Source organism: Syngnathus typhle, linkage group LG21, assembly GCF_033458585.1.
Source record: "Syngnathus typhle isolate RoL2023-S1 ecotype Sweden linkage group LG21, RoL_Styp_1.0, whole genome shotgun sequence".
Lineage (NCBI taxonomy): Eukaryota > Metazoa > Chordata > Actinopteri > Syngnathiformes > Syngnathidae > Syngnathus > Syngnathus typhle.
Window position 1 is genome coordinate 7,967,411 of NC_083758.1, and position 22,700 is coordinate 7,990,110.

At 51.8% G+C, this 22,700-nt stretch overlaps 3 protein-coding genes and 1 long non-coding RNA gene across 9 annotated transcripts; 2 read left to right on the forward strand and 2 right to left on the reverse strand.

The window, feature by feature from the left end:
• The first annotated feature begins 102 nt into the window (after positions 1 to 102).
• On the forward strand, positions 103 to 9,273 carry LOC133145619 (transmembrane and coiled-coil domain protein 3-like). 5 transcript variants are annotated; one of them, XM_061269270.1, is made up of 7 exons: positions 103 to 218; positions 453 to 596; positions 6,989 to 7,138; positions 7,227 to 7,316; positions 7,396 to 8,030; positions 8,106 to 8,241; positions 8,305 to 9,273. In XM_061269270.1, exons 3-7 carry the CDS (start codon positions 7,031 to 7,033, stop codon positions 8,593 to 8,595), a joined length of 1,260 nt encoding a protein of 419 aa, XP_061125254.1. In that variant the 5' UTR covers positions 103 to 218; positions 453 to 596; positions 6,989 to 7,030; the 3' UTR covers positions 8,596 to 9,273. The 5 variants fall into 5 exon arrangements, with proteins under 5 accessions (XP_061125254.1, XP_061125250.1, XP_061125251.1 ...); XM_061269266.1 differs by lacking the exons at positions 103 to 218; positions 453 to 596 and adding an exon at positions 1,092 to 1,193; XM_061269267.1 differs by lacking the exons at positions 103 to 218; positions 453 to 596 and adding an exon at positions 4,134 to 4,588.
• Positions 691 to 999, reverse strand: LOC133145633 (uncharacterized). Its single transcript, XR_009710955.1, has 2 exons — positions 861 to 999; positions 691 to 727 (listed from the first exon to the last, which is right to left on the reverse strand). It is a non-coding gene; the product is annotated as an uncharacterized LOC133145633 (long non-coding RNA).
• A 354-nt stretch (positions 9,274 to 9,627) lies between the features above and the next one.
• eri1 (exoribonuclease 1) lies at positions 9,628 to 12,309 on the forward strand. The gene is made up of 7 exons (XM_061269272.1): positions 9,628 to 9,942; positions 10,453 to 10,619; positions 10,689 to 10,911; positions 10,988 to 11,071; positions 11,225 to 11,334; positions 11,407 to 11,521; positions 11,913 to 12,309. The coding sequence occupies exons 1-7, from the start codon at positions 9,871 to 9,873 to the stop codon at positions 12,153 to 12,155; spliced, it is 1,014 nt and encodes a 337-aa protein (XP_061125256.1). The 5' UTR covers positions 9,628 to 9,870; the 3' UTR covers positions 12,156 to 12,309.
• Positions 12,308 to 22,446, reverse strand: LOC133145610 (laminin subunit beta-1-like). Of its 2 annotated transcripts, XM_061269246.1 has the most exons (33): positions 22,264 to 22,446; positions 21,860 to 22,035; positions 21,082 to 21,217; positions 20,583 to 20,656; positions 20,327 to 20,515; positions 20,192 to 20,255; positions 19,692 to 19,894; positions 19,507 to 19,627; positions 19,254 to 19,442; positions 19,014 to 19,190; positions 18,763 to 18,875; positions 18,623 to 18,702; positions 18,414 to 18,549; positions 18,185 to 18,343; positions 17,980 to 18,113; positions 17,791 to 17,911; positions 17,524 to 17,710; positions 17,309 to 17,452; positions 17,003 to 17,234; positions 16,778 to 16,941; positions 16,481 to 16,705; positions 16,201 to 16,418; positions 15,839 to 15,935; positions 14,910 to 15,279; positions 14,663 to 14,847; positions 14,342 to 14,583; positions 14,086 to 14,286; positions 13,868 to 14,012; positions 13,597 to 13,804; positions 13,392 to 13,533; positions 13,143 to 13,319; positions 12,916 to 13,075; positions 12,308 to 12,859 (listed from the first exon to the last, which is right to left on the reverse strand). In XM_061269246.1, the coding sequence occupies exons 1-33, from the start codon at positions 22,295 to 22,297 to the stop codon at positions 12,723 to 12,725; spliced, it is 5,340 nt and encodes a 1,779-aa protein (XP_061125230.1). In that variant the 5' UTR covers positions 22,298 to 22,446; the 3' UTR covers positions 12,308 to 12,722. The 2 variants fall into 2 exon arrangements, with proteins under 2 accessions (XP_061125230.1, XP_061125229.1); XM_061269245.1 differs by having other exon boundaries at positions 16,481 to 16,941.
• Positions 22,447 to 22,700: the final 254 nt, after the last annotated feature.

Below are 22,700 nucleotides of genomic sequence, written 5' to 3' on the forward strand. Positions count from 1 at the left end.
ACCAATATGGACACTCGTGATTGTCAATGTGATTTACAGCGATTGTAACATCTTTCGTTTAACATGAATCTATACTCCAGTCCACTTGAGGGCGGTAAAACGACATTGCGATAGTATACACCATCGAAGAAGAAAAGCCACCACAAAAGAAGAAGAAAAAACATGGCTACCCTCCGAGTAGGAAAAACAACAGCACATAAATGAAATAAAGAAGGAAGGTACGTATGTTGTTGCTGTGTTTGTAATTATTTAGTAAAATGAACTTCTTTGAAAACGTTGTGATGTCGATATTTAATTCAATTTTGATAACGGGAAGTCCACCAACTGGCAGGTTTTACAGCGATAACAAGCAGGAAGCCTACTTAACTTATTGCTCCAAATCCATTACAATTGCGAAAAGCAGATGTTGTATTTATTTGTTTTGTATTCTTTATTTTAATGGTTTAATTCAGGATTTAAACAATAAATGAAATGGAGCTCTCCGATTGGTCAAGGACGCACTTCCGGGAGCAGCAGCAACTGGTTCTCGGCGGCAGCGCCCCAGGTGTTCGAAAGAGCGCACTACAGGCAGAAGTCCATGTTGGAAGGTGGAGGAGGTGAGCTCACGATAAAATGTAACTATTAATGTTTGCAACAAGATATTGGCTGTGTTTGTGTTACTAGTTCGGAGAGAGAAAAGCTGATAACATCTTTATTTTCGCATGGTTTTATTCTTGAGCTTGACACACTGCAATGTAAAATGTTGTGTCATTTTATATATCATTTATAGTACAAACAAATCATCATTCATCCCAAAATCACACACAAACTGTAAATTATAAGCATAGTCCCCTCTGGAGGCTTCTGGCATATTCACTCACCATTAGTCGACTCCATCCTTGGTCTGAGGGCGCGGTTGCCGTGGCAATGTGTACCAAGACCATCCGAGGGTGTCCGATAAGGATCGCAAAGATTCCATTTGATTCCTTGTAAGGTCCGGCCGGCTGTTGAAGCCGAGGGAGTGTGCGCGCTGACGCTCTGGCGGGTGCTGACACAGGAAGCAACGCTTTTCACAATAAGGGTGTCGAAAGGGCCCCGGTGAGAGTGTGGGGGGGGGGGGGGGTCTTTCAAAGAGGCTGAAGCCATTTGTCACTGTGCACTTTGAGTCCATGAGGAAGAACCACAGCGCCTTGCCGCTCATCTTCGTGACAGAGGTAGTGTTGTTTTGTTGACTCTTGAGCCGGTCTGTCTTCTACGGAAAATATCAAGATGGTTGGATGCGAGTTGCGGCATGTACTTGCGGCTCGTAGACGAGTTCCGCCACGTTTGGGGTGACGCTCAGAACCGCTGCTGACCTTTGCTTGCTTGTGTCACGCTTCAAGAATGTCAAAAGGTGCAAAGGGCGGGCGGGCGGCCACACCTTTTTTATGATTTCTAAGTTAAAAACTCACACACGGAGACGTCACGTGTTGTGTGTTTCGCGAGTCGTAGAATAATAGCAGTTGTGTTGCTACGCCTGGGGCAAATGCATGTTTTAAAATCCGTGTCGGTTTTACATTTAGTCCCTCTTTCTCTTGCTTGACAACTTGGATGCACGCAAGAGTGCAGTCCACGCTTCTGGTTGGAAACACAAACTGCTACGGCCTCATTGATGTGGCTTCATGCAAGTAAACAGCGTTTAAAAAAAAAAAAAAAAAAAGCGACAAATGTTGTGTAACTGCTCCGGTTTAATGGGGCACTTCCTGTTTTCCCACCTCCCCCAACAAGGACATGCTCAAAAAGGGCGATGACCTCAAATAAAAAATGTTATGGTGCCACGGTGGCATAGCCATGCTATGTTAGCGATTAGCATGCTGATTAAACACGCCCCCTCGATGATGATGACCTTGTGGATGATGAAGCTGGTCGTGAAGTAAATAGATTCCGCCGACCCCTCATCTTCATTATGCATGGCATACTCAATTTGTCACCATGGTAACCGGAGAGAAGCCCCCCCCCCCCACACACACACACTTCCTCATTAATGAGCATTCGACACACACATTGATTCTAATGATAAGCCAAGACGTTTTTCACCATAAATGTAAATCCATCACAAATGGACCTCATGTGACCTCCGTAATGAGAGTCGATCTAATTTTGTGACGCTCCTGAAAGCTAACAAATGTAACGCATTAACATATTTGCCGGCGCAATGAATTCGTCTTATCGTTGCCTCGCTCTTCTGTTTTCCTGATAATGGCAGCCAGCGTGGGCCGCGTCCCCGCCGCTGTTGTCCTTTAGCCCGGCGAAAACTTCAAAACACTCAAACCAAGACAAAAGGCCTGAAAGGTCACGGGCACCATGAGTGTGTGTGCCAGGTGACGCATAAAAGACACCCACGCATGCGCTGAAAGCAACTAACATCTTTTCAATAGACTTTGCGACCATTTTGCAGTTCTGTATGCGGCCGAGATTGTTTTTCGAAGGTGCCGCTCGGCCTTGGAGGAGGTCTTGTCGGCCGCAGATGTTCACCGCCACGCTGAATGGCTCCATCTGCGTGCCACAATCGAGTCCGAAAAGCGGTGTAAAAGGCCAACGTGTCAGCGTGTGATATGCGCCAACAGCGCCGCATCTGCTGGACGCCCGGCCCCGCCTTCGTTTTATCGCCGCGAGATGTGCTCCGGCCTTGCTGGGTCCATTCATGCCGCCCGGTGATTTAGTTCCCCTGCCAGGAAGGTACAAAAGAGGCGACCCTCGGGAGGGGGGGGGGTGGAGCCCAGGCACCAAAATGCTCACATTGTTACTTGTGGTCAGATGAGAAAGCTCACGAATTGATAAGGAGCGTCGCGCGTTCCCCTCAGGACACGCGTCAAGTGTCGCCGAGCGACATGATGGACGCTTGTATTAAAAAAGTAGCAAAGATTCATTGGCTCCCTCCTCGGAGCATCTGTGAGCGAGGAGGTCGTGTCACTCGGTCGACCTTTCGCCGTCTGTCACTTCCTCCGCACAGGGCGTCACGTTATATCCAGCGACTCTCAAACCGACTGGACCCGACGAATGTGACCAAAGGGACCCCAACATCATCGTGCAAGTCATTAACCGTATTCGCATGTCCCACGGGAACATTCTGACCCCCCCCCCCACACACACCTCCTTCTCCTAAACATTGGAGGACGCTCCCATAAGTTTGCATCCTCCCTCCAACATTCCAGCCCAGAAGGGTCCCGCTCGTGGCCTAAACATCCCCCTCGGCTCCGCCCCGCTATCAGCGTCCGCTAGACGGGAAGTGGGCCAGGAAGTCCGTAAAGAACACAAACAGGAGCACTCGCAGAGAAGAACAATGGTGTCATGTGGGGAGCTTACATCTCTGCTGGCTCTTGACGCACATCGACAAGAGGCATAATTACGTCCGCAATGAATAACAATTAAACCTCTCCCTTGTCTCTGTTTCACACACGTGTGTCGATCACGCTAATCGATACGTGGCTGAAATGGACTGGAAAGTGTGTGAAGTTATTAGTATTGATCATAGCTGGGAGGCTGGCCATCCATCAAACACACGTAACAGTTTCATCAGCCCGACTCCAATAACGGAGCTTCAGGCAAAGACCTCACGGGGCTCCGTGCCGTCAGCGCCGACACTTGTCATGGCGATCCATATCCTGCAGAGTGTCCTCCTAAGGTGGATTTGGGGATTGGGGTCAAAGTTCACTTAAGAAGTACAACATAGCCAGCTTTTTCCACATACTTCAGGTGACAAAATAGCCAGATTAGATGAATAATTAACCAAGAGTGGGCCCTGAGAGATCACGTTACACTAAGCAGACTAATTAGCTTCATTATTGTTGGGCTCGCATGTTTGAATGATTGATGACACAACGCCTGCGGCGGTAAAGCAGCCCGACGTTTGTGGAAACTTTTGTGTTCAGGACCACATTGGATTCATTCTAATAATTATTAAAAGACCACATTGGATTTTTAATTCATAATGATTTTAAGTAATAATAATTAAAATAATTAATAATTCAAATAAATTCTTAAAATATCATTTATACCAATATTTAATGTTATTTATTGTTTTGTTTTTTTATGTATTTATTTTCTGCGAAATGTTAAGGGGCGCGCTCGATATTGTATTTTTCTGCGCCAGGCCACGCCTCCTCGTCTTAGACGCGGCGGGCGGTGCTCAACAGCCTCTCAGTCGTTTGACGAGTTGCTGGCGGCGTTTCGAACGTGTCAGTGGCGCCGGGCTGCCACGGTGGGCGAAACTCACCATCGTCACTGGAGGAGTCGATGTAGTGTGTTGTGGTGCAGTCCGGTGTCTCGGAACCGGGCGATGTTTTCGTGTTGTAGCCACTAACGGATTACTTTAGAGGCGAAGACTGGAACCCAGTCGAGCCGGGGACTATGTCCGGAGCCGGTGGAGCAGTTGCGGGGCAAAGTTTACCACAAGTCGGGCTGCGGTTACGCCGTCGACGCTAAAATGGTAAACGCGTTCATGTTGTTCTGCTGTCTTATCGATACTTCACCGAACGGCACTTTGTAACTCTGCAATAGTCGATGACAATTGCACAATGTCACAATGTGCATTGCACGTTTGCACGCCACGCTGATGAAAACCAATCAGGTAACTTGTCACCTACTTGGCAGCAACAAGCGATTCTGCTATGAAATAAAAAATGGCCATGAAATGGAAACAAACTATCTTTTGTGTAACCACAAACATCTGTCATCTACTCTTGGGAACGCGCCAGACCTCATTGTAAAAAAATGTAATCGTGGATGAATGATGTTTGGCTGTGGCACTCATTATACAGTATGAACTCGACTTACTGTCATGGAGGTTGTGCATAGGGCAGAGTGGAACAGGTTTGTTCAGTCTTCACCTTCTGACTCAAATAGTTTCTTTGCTGGATGTTGTTTTCCCTCGGGTTGATGCTGTGCTTTGTTGACATGCACGCTGACCTCGAGTGGTCCTCCATTTAAAGGTCACCACTACGAGAGATGAGCAAAACATGGTCCCGCTCTCGTTTTCAACCAGACGAGCTCCTCCGGGAACGTTCGAGTGATACTATGCGCCGTCATGCTCGGACACGTTGGCTCCAGGGCGTCTCATTTACCGAGCGGCCGTTTTTCCATGTCGACAAGTCCCGGAGATGCGATTGTAACGCTCCATCTCACTCTGAATACTTGATTACGTTTTGGAGGCCAGAGGTTCCCTTTGACATTTGCTGCGTTCGGCCTCATCCACTCCTCGCTAACCATTCCGAAAGGATTTTTGTATGTTTCAATATTGTTCGATAAATGCCTGTATTTTGTGTTTCGGGAATCAGATGCACGATTTTGACTGCAGATTGAGACACAAACTACGAATATTACTGCAATTTACTGAGTTAGCAGGTGTCTTTTTATTGTATACTGCCCTCAGGTGGCCAAGGTGAGCGTTACAGATACACTGTTGATTTTTTTTTGGTGCCATAATGGGGTGGAAGGAAATCTCACTTTCTGACATCAAGCTTGTTTAGACCGATGTCACACTTTGTGCTTTTCTGCATCGAGAGGCAAAGAAAAATAAAAAAAGAGGCGAGTGATTGCAACTGGCGGCTTCACCGCTGCCTCTCTTCAGTCATCTCTGTTGTCATGGCAACCGGCATCATGTTTTTCCAGGCCAGCGGCGGACGGACGCCGCGTCGGCGACGGCGACCGTACGCGGGTTCGACGACGGATTAGCAAGATAATGCGAGCTAATCCCGCCGCGCAGAGACGCTCACGCACCACTGGCAGCCGTGTCGGGTGTGTGAGTAACACGCTGTGGATTAAGCCAGCCGCAAATACTCTCCCTATTAAAGTGAGAGTGACACGTACACACGTACGTTTGTCATACACACACATCTGATCCAGCGTCGGTGTTGGAAGCACAAATATGATCTCAAAATGGCCTCCGTGGGATGATCCAAAATGTTAGGAAGAGGAAAAGTGTGTGTATGAAACTTCCTGTTTGTGTGTGTGTTTTTTTTTTTTTTTTTTACGACATCTTGGTGTTCTTCCAAGAACCGAGGTGAGATGCATTGTCCTTCCAAAAACATCCCGGACGCTTTGACGCCAAAGTCTCAGCATATCAAATCCCTTTTTTTTTTTTTTTTTTCAAAAGACTTGCCGAGTAATCTTTTGGAGATTAAACTGTTGGGATTACAAGAGTAGAGAAGAGGAGGGATTACCACTTTTTTTTTTTTTGTTATCATTATTATTATTTTATTATCTTTTTTATCCCACGTGTGGCATAGAAACCCAAAGCGAGGCCTTGAAACTTTTCTCGTGTGTTGTCCGTGTGTGTGTGCGTTCAACCCACACCCGCCAGGATGTTCTTCTCCGAAGCCCTAGGGCCTCATTTTGCATTTCACCTTAACATGTCCTTTTCCCTTTGCGAGTGAACTTTCGCAACGTTCCCAACTGTTTGCCTCGTTGTGTACGCGAACGTGCTCCGGATTTCAATGCGGCCCTAATTTAGACGTTGACATTTTTACGTGCACGCTCATTTAAGAGAAGAGCTTCTTCTATCTGTCGCCTTTCTTTTTGGCACCGGCGTGGATGTGGGTTTTTTTTTTTTTTTGCCTTGCTTAATGAAGTGAGCCAGCTGAGCTGCGTGGCTTCCTCCAGCGCCGCGTTAGCAACGGGGCCCACTTCCCTAAAAGGGCCATTAGCACCAAAACACACATTATGTTCTTTGAGTGTCCATTACGGGGAAATGAAGCTGCTGCAGGTTATCTGTGTGATGCGTTGGCCCCGTTTATGTTCATGTAACCGCATCAGTGTGTGTGTTTGTGTGGCAGAGAGTCCTTGGCAAAACCGGCAGTGTGATGGATTAAAGGCTGCTGAAGTCCAGTGTTAAATTTCCATATTTGCCCCGGGAGTAGAGCGACTAATGCACTGAATTAACTTGACGTTGTGCTTAGTTTGGGGAAAATAAAAAAATCTGTGGAACGACGACATCGCCCCCCTGTCAGCTAACGTTGACTTGGGTGTCCAGGCGGAGCGCAGCGGCTGCGATGTCCTCAGCATCCCGGTGCCCATGCGGCGCGGCGGCTCCGAGTCCAACCTGGACGTGGTGGACGGCGTGGGCCTGGACTTCAACAAGGGGGCGCTGGGCATCGACAGCCTGCAGCAGAAGATTGTCAAGGTCAGCGGCGCTCGCCTATAGATGCTGCGAAATGGCGGCAAAGCGCAACGTTTGTCTCAATGTCGCTTCTCGCTATGCGCCGCTTTAGGTGACGGAGCAGATCAAGGTGGAGCAGACGGCCCGGGACCAAAACGTGGCCGAGTACCTGAAGCTGGTCAATAACGCCGACAAGCAGCAGGTGGGGAAAATAAACTCGGAGATAGGCGCACCCTGCAGTGGCGACTTAGGGGACCAGTTCTGGGTTTTTGCCACCGCAGATGGTTCGCATCCGCCAGGTGTTTGAGAAGAAGAACCAGAAGTCGGCGCACTCCATCGCCAAGCTGCAGAGGAAGCTGGAGCAGTACCACCGCCGCGCCAGGGACGGCGAGGCCAACGGCAAGCACGGCCACAAGAACGACACCCGGGACGCGTCGGGGGGGCACGGCAAAGAGGGCGGCCTGCCTCACTCGGTGCGCCACCTCGCGCTGGACAAGGTCAAGACCATCGGGCCGGGCGTGTCGCTCTCGCCGCCGTTCTTCTTCAACAAGTCGCGCGGATTCGCCAACCTCATCCGCAACAAGTACGGCAGCGCCGACAACATCACGCATCTCAAGAGCATGGAGGCCGGCGCCGGGCTGCGGGGCGAGGCCGGCGGCCGGGGCCTGAGCGGCAGCGCCACCACCGTAGCCAAGCCCGCCAAGTACCACAGCGACGACGAGTGCTCCTCCGGCACCTCGGCCTCCGCCGACTCCAACGGCAACCCCGTTGGCGGCAGGCTGGCAGAAGTCCTGGAGACGGTGCGGGACATCCGCGAGTCGCAGACGCGGCTGGGCCACGACATTGAGGCGCTCAACGCGCAGTTCAAGCGCGACTACGGATACTTCACTCAGGTGCTGCAGGAGGAGCGCTACAGGTGACTACTGCACGCACGCCACAAGCTAAGCAGAGCCGCGGCCTGACCCTGCTCTCCGTCGGTTTTGGGCGTCAGGTACGAGCGTCTGGAGGACCAGCTGAACGACCTGACGGAGCTCCACCAGCACGAGACCGGCAACCTGAAGCAGGAGCTGGCCAGCATCGAGGAGAAGGTGGCCTACCAGGCCTACGAGAGGGCCAGGGACATCCAGGTAACAGCGCCCGCCCGCCCGACTGGGCAAACCAGACAGTCACGTGATGGCGTGCCCGTTCAGGAGGTGCTGGAGTCGTGCCAGACGCGCGTGTCCAAGCTGGAGCTGCAGCAGCAGCAGCAGCAAACGGTGCAGCTGGAGAGCGCCGACGCCAAGGTGCTGCTGGGCAAGTGCATCAACATCATGCTGGCCTTCGCCACCGTCATCCTGGTGTGCGTGTCCACGGCGGCCAAGTTCGCCGCCCCGCTCCTCCGCAGCCGCCTCCGCCTGGCGCTCACCTGCGTGGCCGTGTCCCTCCTGGCGCTGCTTTGGAAGAACTGGGAGCATTTGCCGTCCGCCTTGGAGCGACTGTGACGTCCGCCGTGATACGATGCCATGCATCTGCCATCTTCGGTGAATGTTACCCAAATGCACGTTGTGTCAATTTGACACATTTTCCAGTGTTTATCAGTCTCTCAACTGCCTTCTATGATGTTCTGTGCTGCGTTTAAGCACAGTTCAAAGCATTCCCAATGGTTTCTGAATATTTCCTTCTTGGCTTTTTTTTTTTTCTTTTAACCACTCGACTTGAAGAGCGTCCAACGAACGCGCAAAGGAGCAACTCGGAGGAGGACGTTTGTTGTAAAGTGGTGCCGCTTCAGTAATTCCGAGTTCACCACTTAAAAAGTTGAGTTGCAACTCGAGTGTGACCTGAATAATGGAGGTGGACTGTCGTGCTCGCACCAAATATCACTGTGAAGAAACAAAAATTTGGTTTTGTCAAAGCCAAATATTAAGAAAATATGTGGGATTTGAAGAAGGCATTTACTTTTTAGTTGAGCTTTTTTCTTTCACCCGCATTGTCACAAAAGGTTATCTTTTTTTTTTTTTTTCTGTCTCTGTTGGTAACCTACAGCATGTCTTTTTTTTTTTTTTTTTTCTAAATGAGGAAATGTGTGTTTTTTAAAAAATATATTTGATGTATTTTTGGTAACGTGCACTGCAAGCATTATTAGGAATTGAAAAAATAAAATGACAACTCGTGCCCTTTAATGCCAGCATGGTCTGTCTCCGAATGAAAAAAGAGAGCAAATAGTTTTCATGCATCATCCATCATTCATGGGGCTGGCCACACATGCATTATTCACACTTATTTTCTGCAGCTTTTTTCTCCCTTCTCTCTTTTTCTGCCTTCCTTTCATCTCGTCCTGCTAATGTGCACGACTGGCTCCTGGAGGACAGATGAAGCAACTGCGAGTTATAAAAAATGAATTCATACATTTCAATTATTTAATTAACCACTTTGTGAGGAAGCAATATTTCTAGATTCCGTGTAAGTGAGGGGCAGTGTGTCATCCACACCACAAGGCGGCACTGTTTCTTGTCTGTTGGAAGGCCAAACCGGAAGCCATGAAAATAAAAAAAGTTGAAAGAAAATTTATTCCAACCTTCTTCACGGGCAGGAACACTTGTTACAGCGCGAACGCTATGTTTACGTATCATTTATACTTTTAAAATAATTTTAGTGTCCAAAGTGGGTTTTGACCACTCTCGTCCTCTGTTAGCTATGTTGTAATGTTAGCTAATTGACGCCAATTTCGCTTTGTTTTGTTTTTTATCAATATTACTTATTTTTGCTTATGAACACAAATGGAGGAGCACAAGGAAAATATTCACGGCGAGGACGTGAACGTCAAGTCAAACGGAGACAATGACGATAAGGTGGGTAAAGTCCGCTTCTTTCGCTATATGTACAATTACGAGATGTATTTATATCAATAATGTCTGTCAGTTTAATGTAGAAACAATACCACAGCTTTGACGGCGAAGCAAAAAAAAAATAGAGGGCTTTGAAGCCGATGCTGCTTGTGCTGTGCTTTGATCACAAAGTTAGAAAGACGTGGAGAGAAAAAAAAAACACGTCAGTTCTTTCATCTATTTTAGGAAAATCATTATTTTACAAGACATGTCCTACAAGCTAAAAACCAAAAGGTTTCAGGTATTTTTCTGAAAAATCAGATGTTCCTGCTTTAAGAAACAATTCATAATAATTTAGGAGGGAGTGAAAGCGCAATTGTAGATAAAAATGACACCAAACCAGAGAAGAACCATTTTTACGATGTTAGCTGATCCGGAGATGTCTACCTCCAAAATTGCTCTGCAGGAAAAACCCTGTACTGTCACGATGAAATTACGAGTCGACTAATTGTGTTTGTACATCTTTTGGTGAAGCCTGACAGCACCAAATGTCCCAAAGGAGGAGAAGCCCCTCCTCAGGCATCCAACAGCAACTTCAGCCACCCCGTGTACAAGGAGATCGCCTTGGCCAACGGTCACATCAACCGCATGTCCAAGGAGGAGCTCCGGACCAAGCTGTCTCAGCTCAAGCTGGACACCAGGTAAGAACAAGCGACTGGCGGCATCTCCGCGGAAGAGGCGCCGCCGCTCACGCCAACCACTTTGGACAGAGGCGTAAAGGACGTGATGAAGAAGCGACTGAAGAGCCACTACAAGAAGCAGAAGCTGACGCAGTCGGCGGGCGACTCCGACTCCGACCCGGGAGGCTTCCCTTACGACTACATCTGCGTGGTGGATTTTGAGGCCACGTGCGAGGAGGACAACCCGCCGGACTTCCTGCACGAGATCATTGAGTTCCCCATGGTGCTCATCAGCACGCGCACCTTGGAGATTGTAAGAGAAAAATATATGATATAATATATAATTCCTCCAGCACTCGGTACCTAAGAACGTCTTTTTATCTTCTCAGGTTGGAACATTTCAGGAATACGTCAAACCACAGTTGTACCCGACGCTGTCTGACTTCTGTGTGAACCTTACGGGAATTACACAGGTAAATTTTTTTTTTTTCTTCCTTTTCTCCAATCCTCTTATTGTGCCACATGAAGGTTTAAATGGAATTTTCCAAAACAAATAGTTGTGAGCCCGTATCTAATCAGTGAAGAAGCGCTGTTAAATTGATAGTGATTGTATTTTGACGCCACAGGACAAGGTAGACGCGGCCAAGCCATTCCCGGCGGTCCTGAAGCAAGTTGTGAAGTGGCTTGCGGAGCGGGAGCTGGGCACCAAGTACAAATACACTTTCCTCACGGATGGGTGAGTGGCATGCTTCTTCTCATTTCGCCCAAGCTGGTTGGAAGCCTGACATCCTTTTGCCACCTTGCGCAGCGCGTGGGACATGAGCAAGTTCCTCAACATCCAGTGCCGCGTCAGCCAGCTCCGATACCCAAAGTTTGCCAGGAAGTGGATCAACATCCGCAAGGCCTACGGCAACTTCTACAAGGTTAGAATTTTGCATTTTAGCACAGACCTCCACTGGGGACAAATAGTGGAGCACGTGCAAGCTCGTTTTTAGTTGACAGTAAGTGGCAAAATACTTTTTTCTTTTTTTAAAAAGTCCTCAAAATAATGACATGCAAAATAATTTTACTGCTAAAAAGATGCAGACCTTTTAAAAGCGTAGCAGTACGTCGAACGGCCAGCAGAGGGAGACACATTCATGGGCAAATACTTGATTTATGTTTTGCTGCAGTTAAAAAAAAAAAAAAAAAGCACTTTCCCCTCCCTCCTGCTTTTGCTACGGTTTAAAAAAAAAAAGAAAAGAAAAAGCACTTTCCCCTCCCTCCTTTTGAGAGTAAGTCAAGCCCAAAACCGTCCGTTTTCCTCGCCTGAAGGTGCCGCGCACGCAGACCAAGTTGAGCACCATGCTGGACAATCTGGGCCTGCAGTACGAAGGTCGCCCCCACTCGGGCCTGGACGACTCGCGCAACATCGCCCGCGTGGCGCTGCGCATGCTGCAAGACGGCTGCCAGCTGCGCGTCAACGAGCAGTTGCACGGCGGCCAGCTGCTCACCGTGCCCAGCTGGGCGCCCGCCGAGGGAGCCCCGCCTCCTTGCTGGCCGGGCAGCCGCAAGTAGGGGCGGGGAGGTCCACGGTGCCATAGCGAGCTTCTGTTGGCAATGCCATCTCGCGGGACTACTTGTCCACAAATGGCTGTTAGTTTGAGAATGTGAGATGTAAACATTTTTCTATGATCGAGTTAAAACAGGAATAAACACTGCTGCCAAAGTGGTTGTGGCTCAAAGTTTATTTTATAAACAAAAACAAAGGGGAAGCCAAGCCCAACATTTTCATGACAACAATGTGATTAGGAGCAAAAATGTATACTTTTTATTTTGCTTGGAACAGAAAATACATGTTTTTGGTTAAGTAGGATTCCACAAAGTTAGTCGAGGAGACTTCAAAAAAGATTTGGTCGGTAATCTAATATTGTACACAAAATTGTACTTTGAGCTAAAATAGATTTAAAAAAAAAACCTTCATTTGAATGTTCAGTGTTTCAGGACTTGAACGAACAGCAAGTGTCACCCCAAAGTCCAATCTCCCTAACTTTGTGTAAGTGGTGGATGCTCAAATGAGGTCCGTTTGGCGTCTAGTGGTTTCCTTCTCACGATGGACGGGATGTCGACTCGCGCCTGCTCCTCTCACAGGCAGGTGCTGAAGAGCATCACCTTGCGGCTGATGTCGTCCAGGATGCGGCGGGCGGCCTCCTCCAGCTCGGCCACCTCCGTGGCTTTCGCCTCGAGGATTTCTTGGTTGTCCGCGTAGGAACTCTCCAGCTCTGTGAGCACAACACGGTGAACTTTGTGGACTCTGCAAGCGTGACTACAAACATACCTTGTAGTGTCTTCAGCTTGACGCTGCTCTGAGCCAGCAGGTCCCTGGCCTCCTGCTGCAGCTCGTCCGCTCGTCTCCTCGCTTGCAGCACCGACTCCCCTTTGTCCTCCAGTAGGTCCTCCACCTGCTCCAGTTTGTCCTTCACCTCTGCGTCAAACTCCTTCACGGGCGCAAAATCGCCCGTCACGCACCGAGAGACTTTTACGTGTCGGGCGGCGCGGTTGCACCTGCTGGGCCTCGTCGGCCGCCTTCGCGGCGCGTTGGCTGACGTGATCGGCGGTCTCCGCCACGCTGTTGACCTCCAGCTCGTTCTGCCGTAGGAAGCCCACCTCTAGCTCCAGCTGCAGCAGCCGCCCCGTGGTATTGCTCAGACGCTGCTCTGACGCGGCCGTCTCCGTATCCGCCTGGAACCACGTCCGTCTACGTCACGACCGAAACGTGCGGCCGCCACATACGGGGGGGGAAATGACGCTCACGGAAAGTAGAAGGTCCAGAGTTCCCTCTGTGTTGTTCCGGGCCAGTCGGATAGCACCCAGGGCAAGGTTCTGAGCACGCTCGGTTTCATCCAGCGCCATCTTCACCGTTTCCGAGCGCTCCTTCAGGTCTGACGCGTCCTTGCTGGAGGACAAACAAGCAGTTTAATGTCGCGTTCGGGCCACTCGGGATCGGGGGTCTTCTTACTTGGCGGCCTCGGCCTGCTTCAAGAGCTTCTCCGCAGCTTTCATGTCATTTGCACTCTGGCTGAGGATGCTCTCCACGTTGGTCAAAGCGTTGACCTTCTCCTTGATTTCCCTGGTCAGCTCCTGCAGCTTCGCGCTGGACGCGGGCATCTCCAGGGCTAAGACCTCGTTGGCGACCGCCTCGATGACGGATGCGTTGGCCTTGTCGTCTGCACGGCGAAGCACGCGCGAGAACTTTTGCTTTCGCTTGACGGCGAAGCGGCATGACTCACTGGTGAGAAGGTCTCGTATGTCTTTAATGAGGCCGCGCAGTTGCTGGTTGCTCTGCTCCACTCGCTCTTTGCTCTGGTTGGATTTGATCAGCACCTGCTGAGCGTTGACTTTGGCCTCCCTCGCTCGATTGCTCGCCTCCCACACCTGGAACCAAACGCTGGCCTTCCAGAACGCTCCGCGGCCAAAAACGTGACATCCCGCCGACGTGTGCACTCACCATCCTGGAGAGCTGGTTCACCTCTCGCATGGCTGCCAGGATTTCTTCGTCCAGCTCCTTGGCTGACTTGAGAGCATTTCCGGAGGTGACGACGAGGCCTCCGCATCCTTGGCCGCCACACCGGGAGCCGCCATCCCCGCAGCCCAAGCCGCCGCAAGGAGATCCGGCGCACTCGTCGCCTTCGGCCGAACCGCCGCACATCTTCAGAAAGACATATGAGCGACTCGTCCCCGACAACCCTCTGAGTTCTTCTCACCTTCTCGCTGAGAGGTGCCAGATCCAGTTTCTCCAGATCGCTCTTGAGCTTGTCCAGCTTCTGAGTGTTTCGCTGGTGCTTGCGATCAAAGTCCTTGTGACTTCCACTCAGCTTCTCCTCGGTGACTTTCCGAAGCGCCGCCGACTGCTCCACGGAGCTCCCGCGATCGCTGCTGGAGGCATTGACTCGGATTTCCGCTCTCAGCGACTCCTCCTTTGCCTCTAAGATGGTGTCCATGGCACCTATTTTTTTTGGGGAACAGGAGAACATCAAGGGAATTTTTTTGACAAGTTCAAGCGTTGAATTAAGTCGAATCTTCACCCTGGAAGTTTGCATTCTTGGCATCATACACCTGCTGCCTGAGCTCCTGAACACGGCGCTCCAACCCGTTTGCCCGCTCCGTCAGCTCATCCAAGTTGGTGTCGGTGACGTTGGCGTCACTTTGGAGGACATTTAAGGTCTCCTCTGATGTGTTGAGCTTCCCGTCCACGTAGGACATGACCCCACTGAGGAGGAGGAGACCTCAATTAAAGGACTCAACGGATTTGAAATGTGTTTGAGGACGTACGTAATCTGGTGCATCAGGTCCTGGATCTCTTCCAGCTTCATCGCCGCAGGGTTGGTCTCCACAATCTCCTTGATTGCCTTGATGTTGCTTTCCAGGCTGCTCACCAAGTCTTTGTACGGCGCTGTTACGCCGCTAGTCTGAAGCTCGGCCACCTTCGCCTCCAGTCGCCGCGTTTGGTTGCTCAGCTCCTCGACCACCCCGTCCCAGGTGGCAAAGCACTGATGACAAGGCTGGCAGTCCGGGAACTCTCCTTGGTAACCCCTGGCGCATTTGTCACAACGAGGGCCCGCCACGCTCTCCACGCACGTGCAGTGTCCGGTCACGCGGTCACACTGCTGGCTGGAAATCCCGCGGCTGTCGCAGTCGCAGGCTGCGAGAAAGGAAGACAAATGTCATGGAGACGTCTCCTCGGGGAAGGGAATGGACTTTCAGCTTTTCCTGTAAACAAACGACCTCATCCTGACCTCGGGGGTCACAACTACCTCCCAAGCATAGTCAAGAGCGAGGGAACGCCGGCCCCTTTCTGCTCCGACCAAAGGCATTTGAGGTGAAATAGGTTTGGAACGTATGCGGGGGCGCTGGTAAATCACAACGGACGGATAAGTTGGAGACTTTGGCAGCCAGCGTTTCTCAGCTGTGGAGGCTTCAACTGTCTGAAGTGACAACTTCTCCCACTTAAGCATCTGCGGCTCGCCTCGGAGATTTAACAGCTGCCGCAAATGCTTAAGGATTCCTGGCTGAAGGAAAAAAAAAAAAAAAAACTGGGAGTTGTGGAACATCTGGTTCTCATGAGCAGAGAACACGAGGTCGGTCATGCCTGTCTCATGAGACTACTTTGCTCCTCAAGGGGGCGCCAGTGAGTCTGTCAACAACTCTTGGTTGAAAATAGAGATGCTGGAAAATACGACGTGGGATCGCTCTTGTCGTACCGTGACATTTGACTTCCGGATCCCCCCAGAAGAGCTCCCTGCATTCCCGACACGTCCTGCCGCCAAAACCGGGTTTACACGAGCACCGTCCCGTCACCTAGAAGTCAAAGCAAACTTTTACAAAAAATGTCTTTGCAGCAACACAAACCACAATGGACCTTTGTACTGTGGATTATTTGCGGGACCTCCTTCCTCTGATGGCAGACAGCCATTACCAAGAAAGAGTTTTGATGTTTGTGCTGCCTTGCGTTCCCACGATATGTTTGAGAGAAACAGTACAAAGCCAGAGCTGCAATTCCCAACCAGCTGGACTCATCGCTCACCACGCTACTTGACCGTCACGGATACTCATCACGACTGACCTCATCACAAGAAGACCCAAATGAATGGAGCGGGTCGCAGTCGCACGCCTGGCAGCCCGTCCCGCTCGCCATGTTCCACGTGTCCTCCGCGCAGCGCTCGCAGTTCTGGCCCACCACGTTGGGCAGGCAGGCGCATTGCCCACTGTGCTGGTCGCACTGGCACTCATCCGGCGAGGAACATGCGTGCGGCGCCGTGCCCGTCGGCCGGCACATGCACTCTGCGAGACAAACCCGAGTCAACCTCGACTTCAGTGAAGCGACCGTAAATGACTCCACTCACTTCTGCAGCTTTGAGCGGCGGCATTGCCGTAGTAGCCGCTTTTGCAGTGCTGGCAGGCGTAGCCGTCCGTGTGGTACAGACACTTAAGACACGAGCCCGTGCGGACGTCGCAGGAGCCGGGGTCTTGCGTGTTGATGTTTCCGTTGCACTGGCACGCCAAGCAACGCCCGGCGGGCAGCAGCGGGTTACCGAAGTGACCTGGGGCACACTCGTCGCACCTGGCACCTGAAGGAAGCCAAAAGAGGGAATTGCGGACGAAGCGAATGACACAAACACGGATGTCCCGAATGGCGGCACCTCTGTAGCCGGAGCTGCACACGCACACCAGCGCGTTTGTATCGGCTTCTACGTAGCAGCTGTCGGCAAACTGACGTGCCGAACCAGGGCCGTCGGGGCACAGACAGGGTCGACAGTGGCTGTCGGATCCCAGCTCAGGGTCACCGTGGTAACCGTCCAGACATCTGCGAGGTTAAGGCGACAATCAAATGAGATCCGGGGGGAAAAAAGGAACCGGTCCCGTACCTCTCGCAGTAGTGCCCGGCGGTTAGGTCTCGGCAGCCTTGGCACTCCCCCGTCTCGGGGTGGCAGACTTCGCTGTGGCCGTTACATTGGCACGGTCTGCAATGAGGGAAGCCCCAAAATCCCGGTAGACAGTGAGCGCATTGGCGCCCCGTGGCGCCGGGAACACACGTGCACTGGCCGGTGGATTGGTGGCAAAGTGCGCCGATGGCGCCTCGAGGGTCGCATTCGCAGACTGCCGCGAGAAATCGTAAAATGTCAACAAACAAGCAAGCGGGAGGACCTCCCCGACTTCTGGCAAACACTTACGCCTGCATCCGGACGGACTGAAGAGGAAGGTGTCAGGGGCGCAGTGGTCGCAGTTCCTCCCGACCACTTTGGGTCGGCATTGACATTGGCCTCCGTGGGGTTCGCACACGGAGCTGACGGAACCTTGCGGGTCACACTGGCACGCTGGGAAACAAAAAGAGTTAAGACCATCGACCGAGGTGACTTCATTCGAAGAGGTTTGGGCTGGAACGTACGCATGGCCCCTTTGTGCAGCAACGCCGAGACGCTGAAAATGTATTCGTTGCAGATGTCCGTCATTGGGCTCTTGACCACGCTCTGGCTGCTTTCCAAGCAACGGTAGCGCTGGAACGTGTCCCACGCTACTTCGCCCTCTGCGCCCAGGAATATTTCCAGCTCCCGGACACGAGGCATCAGTACCAGCTACGCGGGGAAACAGAACACGGGAGGCATAACTAAACGTTCCGCAACACGTGTCAATCGACGCTTTTGGTGCCACCCACAGAATCGACGAGGGTGTAGGGGTTCTGCGTGTCGCTGTAGGACGAGTAGAGCGGCAGGCCGAGGTGGACGGTGTGGTTCTGTCCCTTCTCGAAACAAACGGAGGTGGGCAATAACACGTGTCTGCGGGAAAGGCGCGGTCAGGAGGAGGACCGTTTTGAACTTTGAGGCGGACCCACGGGTTGAGTTACCTCGAGCCGGGCGGCAGGGAGACGTACTGCTCGTCGCCGTCGCCGATGGAACCGCCGCAGTGGGCGGAGTAGTCGGGAGGGTTGAAAACGGCACGCTGGACTCGGAAGTCCACCTGCTCCCACTGCTCTGGAAGCTGTCGTCGAACGTCACTTCTCGGTCACTCGTTGATTTAAAAAAAGTAGGTCGAAGAAAATCGAAGCTAACCTGCGGCTCGTAGCGGATGAGAACATCGTAGTCCATGGAGTCCGGGATGTCGTCTATGATAAACTCTAAAGAGGCTCCCTCTGGTACGTTGGCAAACCCCATCCCGGTCCACGTGGGGGTGCGATCCAGAGGGTACGGTCGATGGACCGTCGTCGCACCCTGTCAGGCAGGCACTTGTTTTTAAAACCTTCTTCCTACGTGAGGTCGGAGGGTCGGGCGTTGGGCTCACGGGTCCGAGTATGGCCTCTTCGGCTTCGTAGGTGTAATGGTCCAAAGCGATGAAGTAGTAACCGGACTCCAGTTGGTTGCAGCGCCGGCCGAACATGTGCTCCCTGCATTCGCACTGTCCGGACACCGGGTCGCAGCTGCGGAATTTTTACAACCAGGTTTTGTTTTTAACCTTTTTTAACCACTGTAACTAAGAATAAACAAACATACTTGTTGTTGAGGGCCCCGCCCTTGTCGCAGTCACATGGTCTACATCCATCCATGTCATTGGATAGACCCCAGTGTTGTGGCTGAGGTTGAGCGCATGTTTGTTAGGATAAGAAGGCGAGTGACAGACGGAGAGTTCCTACCGGACACTGGTCGCATTCGTGTCCGGTGACCAGCCGCTTGCAGAAGCACCTTCCTGAATCGGGGTCGCAGGAGTCGCTTCCCGGCAGCGTTCCCAGGGGGCTGCAGGAACAGGCTGTCAAGGCGCAAAGTCTAATCACTCTTGTGTAAAAGTCAGAATGGGAAAACATTTCAAGTCGTAGGAAGTTCTCTCTTTGGAGTAGGACAGATTGTCTTTACTTGGAAGTCCCATGCAATGATTTGGCGTTCCTACCCAGGCATCCGTCCGGTCCCTTTCCCAGTCCGTAGTGTCCGCGTCTGCAGTGGTCGCAGCGGATCCCCTCAACGTGGGCTTTGCAGCGACACTGGCCCGAGATGAGTCCGGCCCCCACGTCGGTCCTGGCGTCACAAAGCCCTCCTTCCAGGGATCCCACCGGGTCACAGTTACAAGCTGCGGAGAAAGTTCTGATCAGAGAATGACTTGAAGAAGTCACGTGGCGCTTTTTCAACGTACGCTCGCAGACGTTGGGGTCCCGCAGGTCCCGGTTGGGGTGCTGATAGAAGAAGGGGGCGCACTGCTCGCACTGGCGCCCCACCGTGTTGTGCTGGCAGTCGTCGCACACTCCACCGCTGACGTTACCCGTCGTCGTGTAGACGGCCATGTCGAAGTGGCAGGAACCCGAGTGGCGGTTGCACTCGCACCCTGGGGAGAGCGGGCAGAGGGTGTGTCCAGGTTTCTGGGGAAGCTTCTTAGAGGTGAATCTTACTCTTGCAAGCGTGCGCGTTGCGGCCCTCGGCGGGCCTCCAGGGGAGGTCGTGATGGAAGTCCCGGCATCGCTGGCAGTTCAGGCCCTCGGTGTTGTGGGTGCACACGCAACGCCCGTGAACCTACGCAAGGCACTCGTCAGAAGATGTCCTCGGCGCCGGGGCGCGGCCCGACGCGCTCGCCCACCATTCCCTCGGCCCCAGTGGGGGCTCCCTCGATGGGGGCGCATTCGGAGGCGTGTCCGTAGCAGAAGCAGTTTCCCCGGACCACCATGTCGTAGAGGGCGTAGTAGTACTTCTGTGTCACCTCCTCGCGCTTGTCCAGCAGGTTGTCTCCCAGCGTGTGCAGCTTCAGGAAGTTGACACGCAGGTTGGTGATCTTCAGCATGTCTGAATGGAAACGCACGGACCAGCTTTACGTTAGAGCTAGACGTTGTCATGTTGACTGAGATTTTTTATCCCACCCCCCAATCGCTTTGGACAAAGATTGTTCTGACTGGGGGGAAAAGTCTTGTGTACACGGACATATCCGCCTCCACGTGCGAAATTCCTTCCCAGCGTTTTCTTCCCGTCTGACCTCATTTCCCAGACTGCATTTTGCTAGCATTTTCCAATCCCTTCCTGGAGGGGCTTAGCAGGAAGCGGCCCGCTCTCCACTGGGGTCAGCGCATCTCAACAACATCTTACTCTGAATCCTCAAGCTGTACGGGTCCTCAATCTCAAAGGCGGGGTCCAGCACCCGGAAGATCACCTGGTGAAGGTACGTAAACATCCGTTGGGTTCCGTCGCGTGTTTTATTTGACCTGGTTTCATTGAACAGACCTCTCCCTCGGTGGAGGGTTCGATGTCGGAGTAGTGCGAGTCGCAGATGATGTCGTCCACCTTAAGCATGGGCCCCGGGGACACGCCGGGGAACGCCGAGCGGCAATCGTAGGCAAAGTAGCGGTACACCTGCCACGTCGTCCCAAAGTCCATGGAACGCTCGATCACCATGGCGGCCGGCCGGAACGTCTGGAGGTAAGCGGCAGAATTTCGGGCCATGTCACGGGCAGCTGGCTAAACGTGCGAGCAGCGCCACCTTAAAAGTCATGATGAGATGCGTGAAATGGAACTCGGCTTCCAGGTCCAGCTTGATGGTCACGTTCTCCACACCTGCACGCAGGAAATGAATGATGACGCAGCTGCCTCGCTCACATTAACACGCTGGGTGGATGTCCAACACATCTGCGCGTTCAAATCTAAACACGTCCGAGTGATTAAGTGCCTCCGCCGAGGGGGCTCGATGATGATGTCTCCACTATTTGGAGTTTTTTTTTCTTTTTTCTAAATAATAGGGAATGAGGAAATCCCAAAGCATAGCACGATATCGCCATGCGCGGCTTCCTGCTGATTCTTGGCCATCTGCTGCGCTGGCTGCTGAGCTTCCTTCACCCCCCCGAAAAAAAAAAAAAAAACAGATGAGGGGATTCCTCCTTTAGACATGCAGCGTAAATCCCACATCCGTTCCCACACCCCGTTTAGGATTGATGGATTGATCAGCTGCCATTCGCCATCTTCTCACGGGAAGGCCGACTCACCGTTTTGCGACTGCCACCACGTCTTGAGGCGGTTGGGGCCGAAGGTGGTGACCACGTGCTCGATGGTGTGGCTCAGCGGGTTGACGTCCTTGTCGTACGGGTGCCTGGAGTCGCACACAAAGCAGTTGGTCTCCTCCTGAGGGCGTTCAAAATGCCAGTGGAGATGTGAAAAAGAATTGGCCAACTCCCAATCAAAGTTTTGAAATCGGACGTCGAATAAATCCCTAATTAAAGCGAACCGCGTGCGGCAGCCATATTGGAAAGGTACAAATGCGCCACATCCGCTCGCAATTCATTCAATGTTTACGACCTCACGTCAGCCCGAACGATCCGCACTTGCGTGTTTACATGGTTGTGCTGAAAAGTGTGACGAGACTCCGAGGCCTTCCTGCTCTCATTTATTGCGCATACTTGAAGGCTGCGCTCATCCCGAGGCACAAAGACACCCCACAGCGTGAGACTTAATAAGGACGCCTTTCACCCAAGCAAAAAGCCGCCAGGGCCACTTTGACGGGTACAGGCGGACATTTGTGTCACCGCATAGAGCTTTTTATTGTTGGCGCGAGAATGTCTGCGCTCCCACTCGTCACTACAGCCCGCGCCCACGTAGGCGTCGTGATCGGTATTACTGTCCTGGAAGTGCATCAACTCAAAGATCCATCAACTTCCTGCAAGAATTCCCCAGCGCGGAATTCTTGTCATAGTTTTCTCAGGTTGCAACATCTCGACACACTAACAAACCGTCAAGATGATCCGTTTGGCGTCCGGATCGCCTCACCTCCAAGTGTCCCACGATGCAGAAAGTTTCGCCTCCGCCGAGGCCGCAGGTGGACGAGGCGTTGAGCTTGTGAGCCCGACCGATCAGTAGGTTACCTGTGGCCGGGTAGCAGCTTCCTTCCGTGCACCCGTCTGATAAGTCGGGTGCCTGCGTCCAGGCGGGGCACCACAGCAACGCTACAAGCAGCAGAGAGAACCTCCTCAACATCATCATCACACACTTGCAGCTCACTTGGAATTCAACTTAAGCTCCCGAACATCCCGGCTACTGTCAAGACAAGGAAAAGTGAGTGGCATGTGGCTTCTATTAAGAGACATGTTGTTGTTTCCTTTTTTGGCAGCAATGAACAAAACACGAGCTTCTCCTCACTGAGCTGATACTAATGTTTTTCTCGTAAAACTCACCCAGAGTGGTCCAAATGTGGATGAGGAGCGACATTTCGGAGCTCTGACAGCTTGTCCGAAGTCTTGACGGCTCCTGTCTGTGTGTCTTCTGGAAGTTTGTGTGTGTCTGTGCGTGTGTGAGCACAGGAGAAATTCTGAGGCGTGGGAGTTTTCCTTGGAGTAGTCCGCATCCCACTACCAACAGCTCCTCCCAGATGTTAGTGATGCGCCCTCTGCTGGGGACGAAATGTATTGCGAAACATCAAAATTGCGCAATCGCAACATTAGCATGCACACACATTAAGGTAAAGATATTTCACTTTGCTACGAAAGGGAATAGTGGTAGGCCTGGGTTCGAATTATTTGTTGAGGTTGGAACGGTGAGAATCGGTTTATTTTATTATTATTATTTTTACATCAAATGCCAAAAAAATGTAAGGAACAAAATAGAGAAGTTA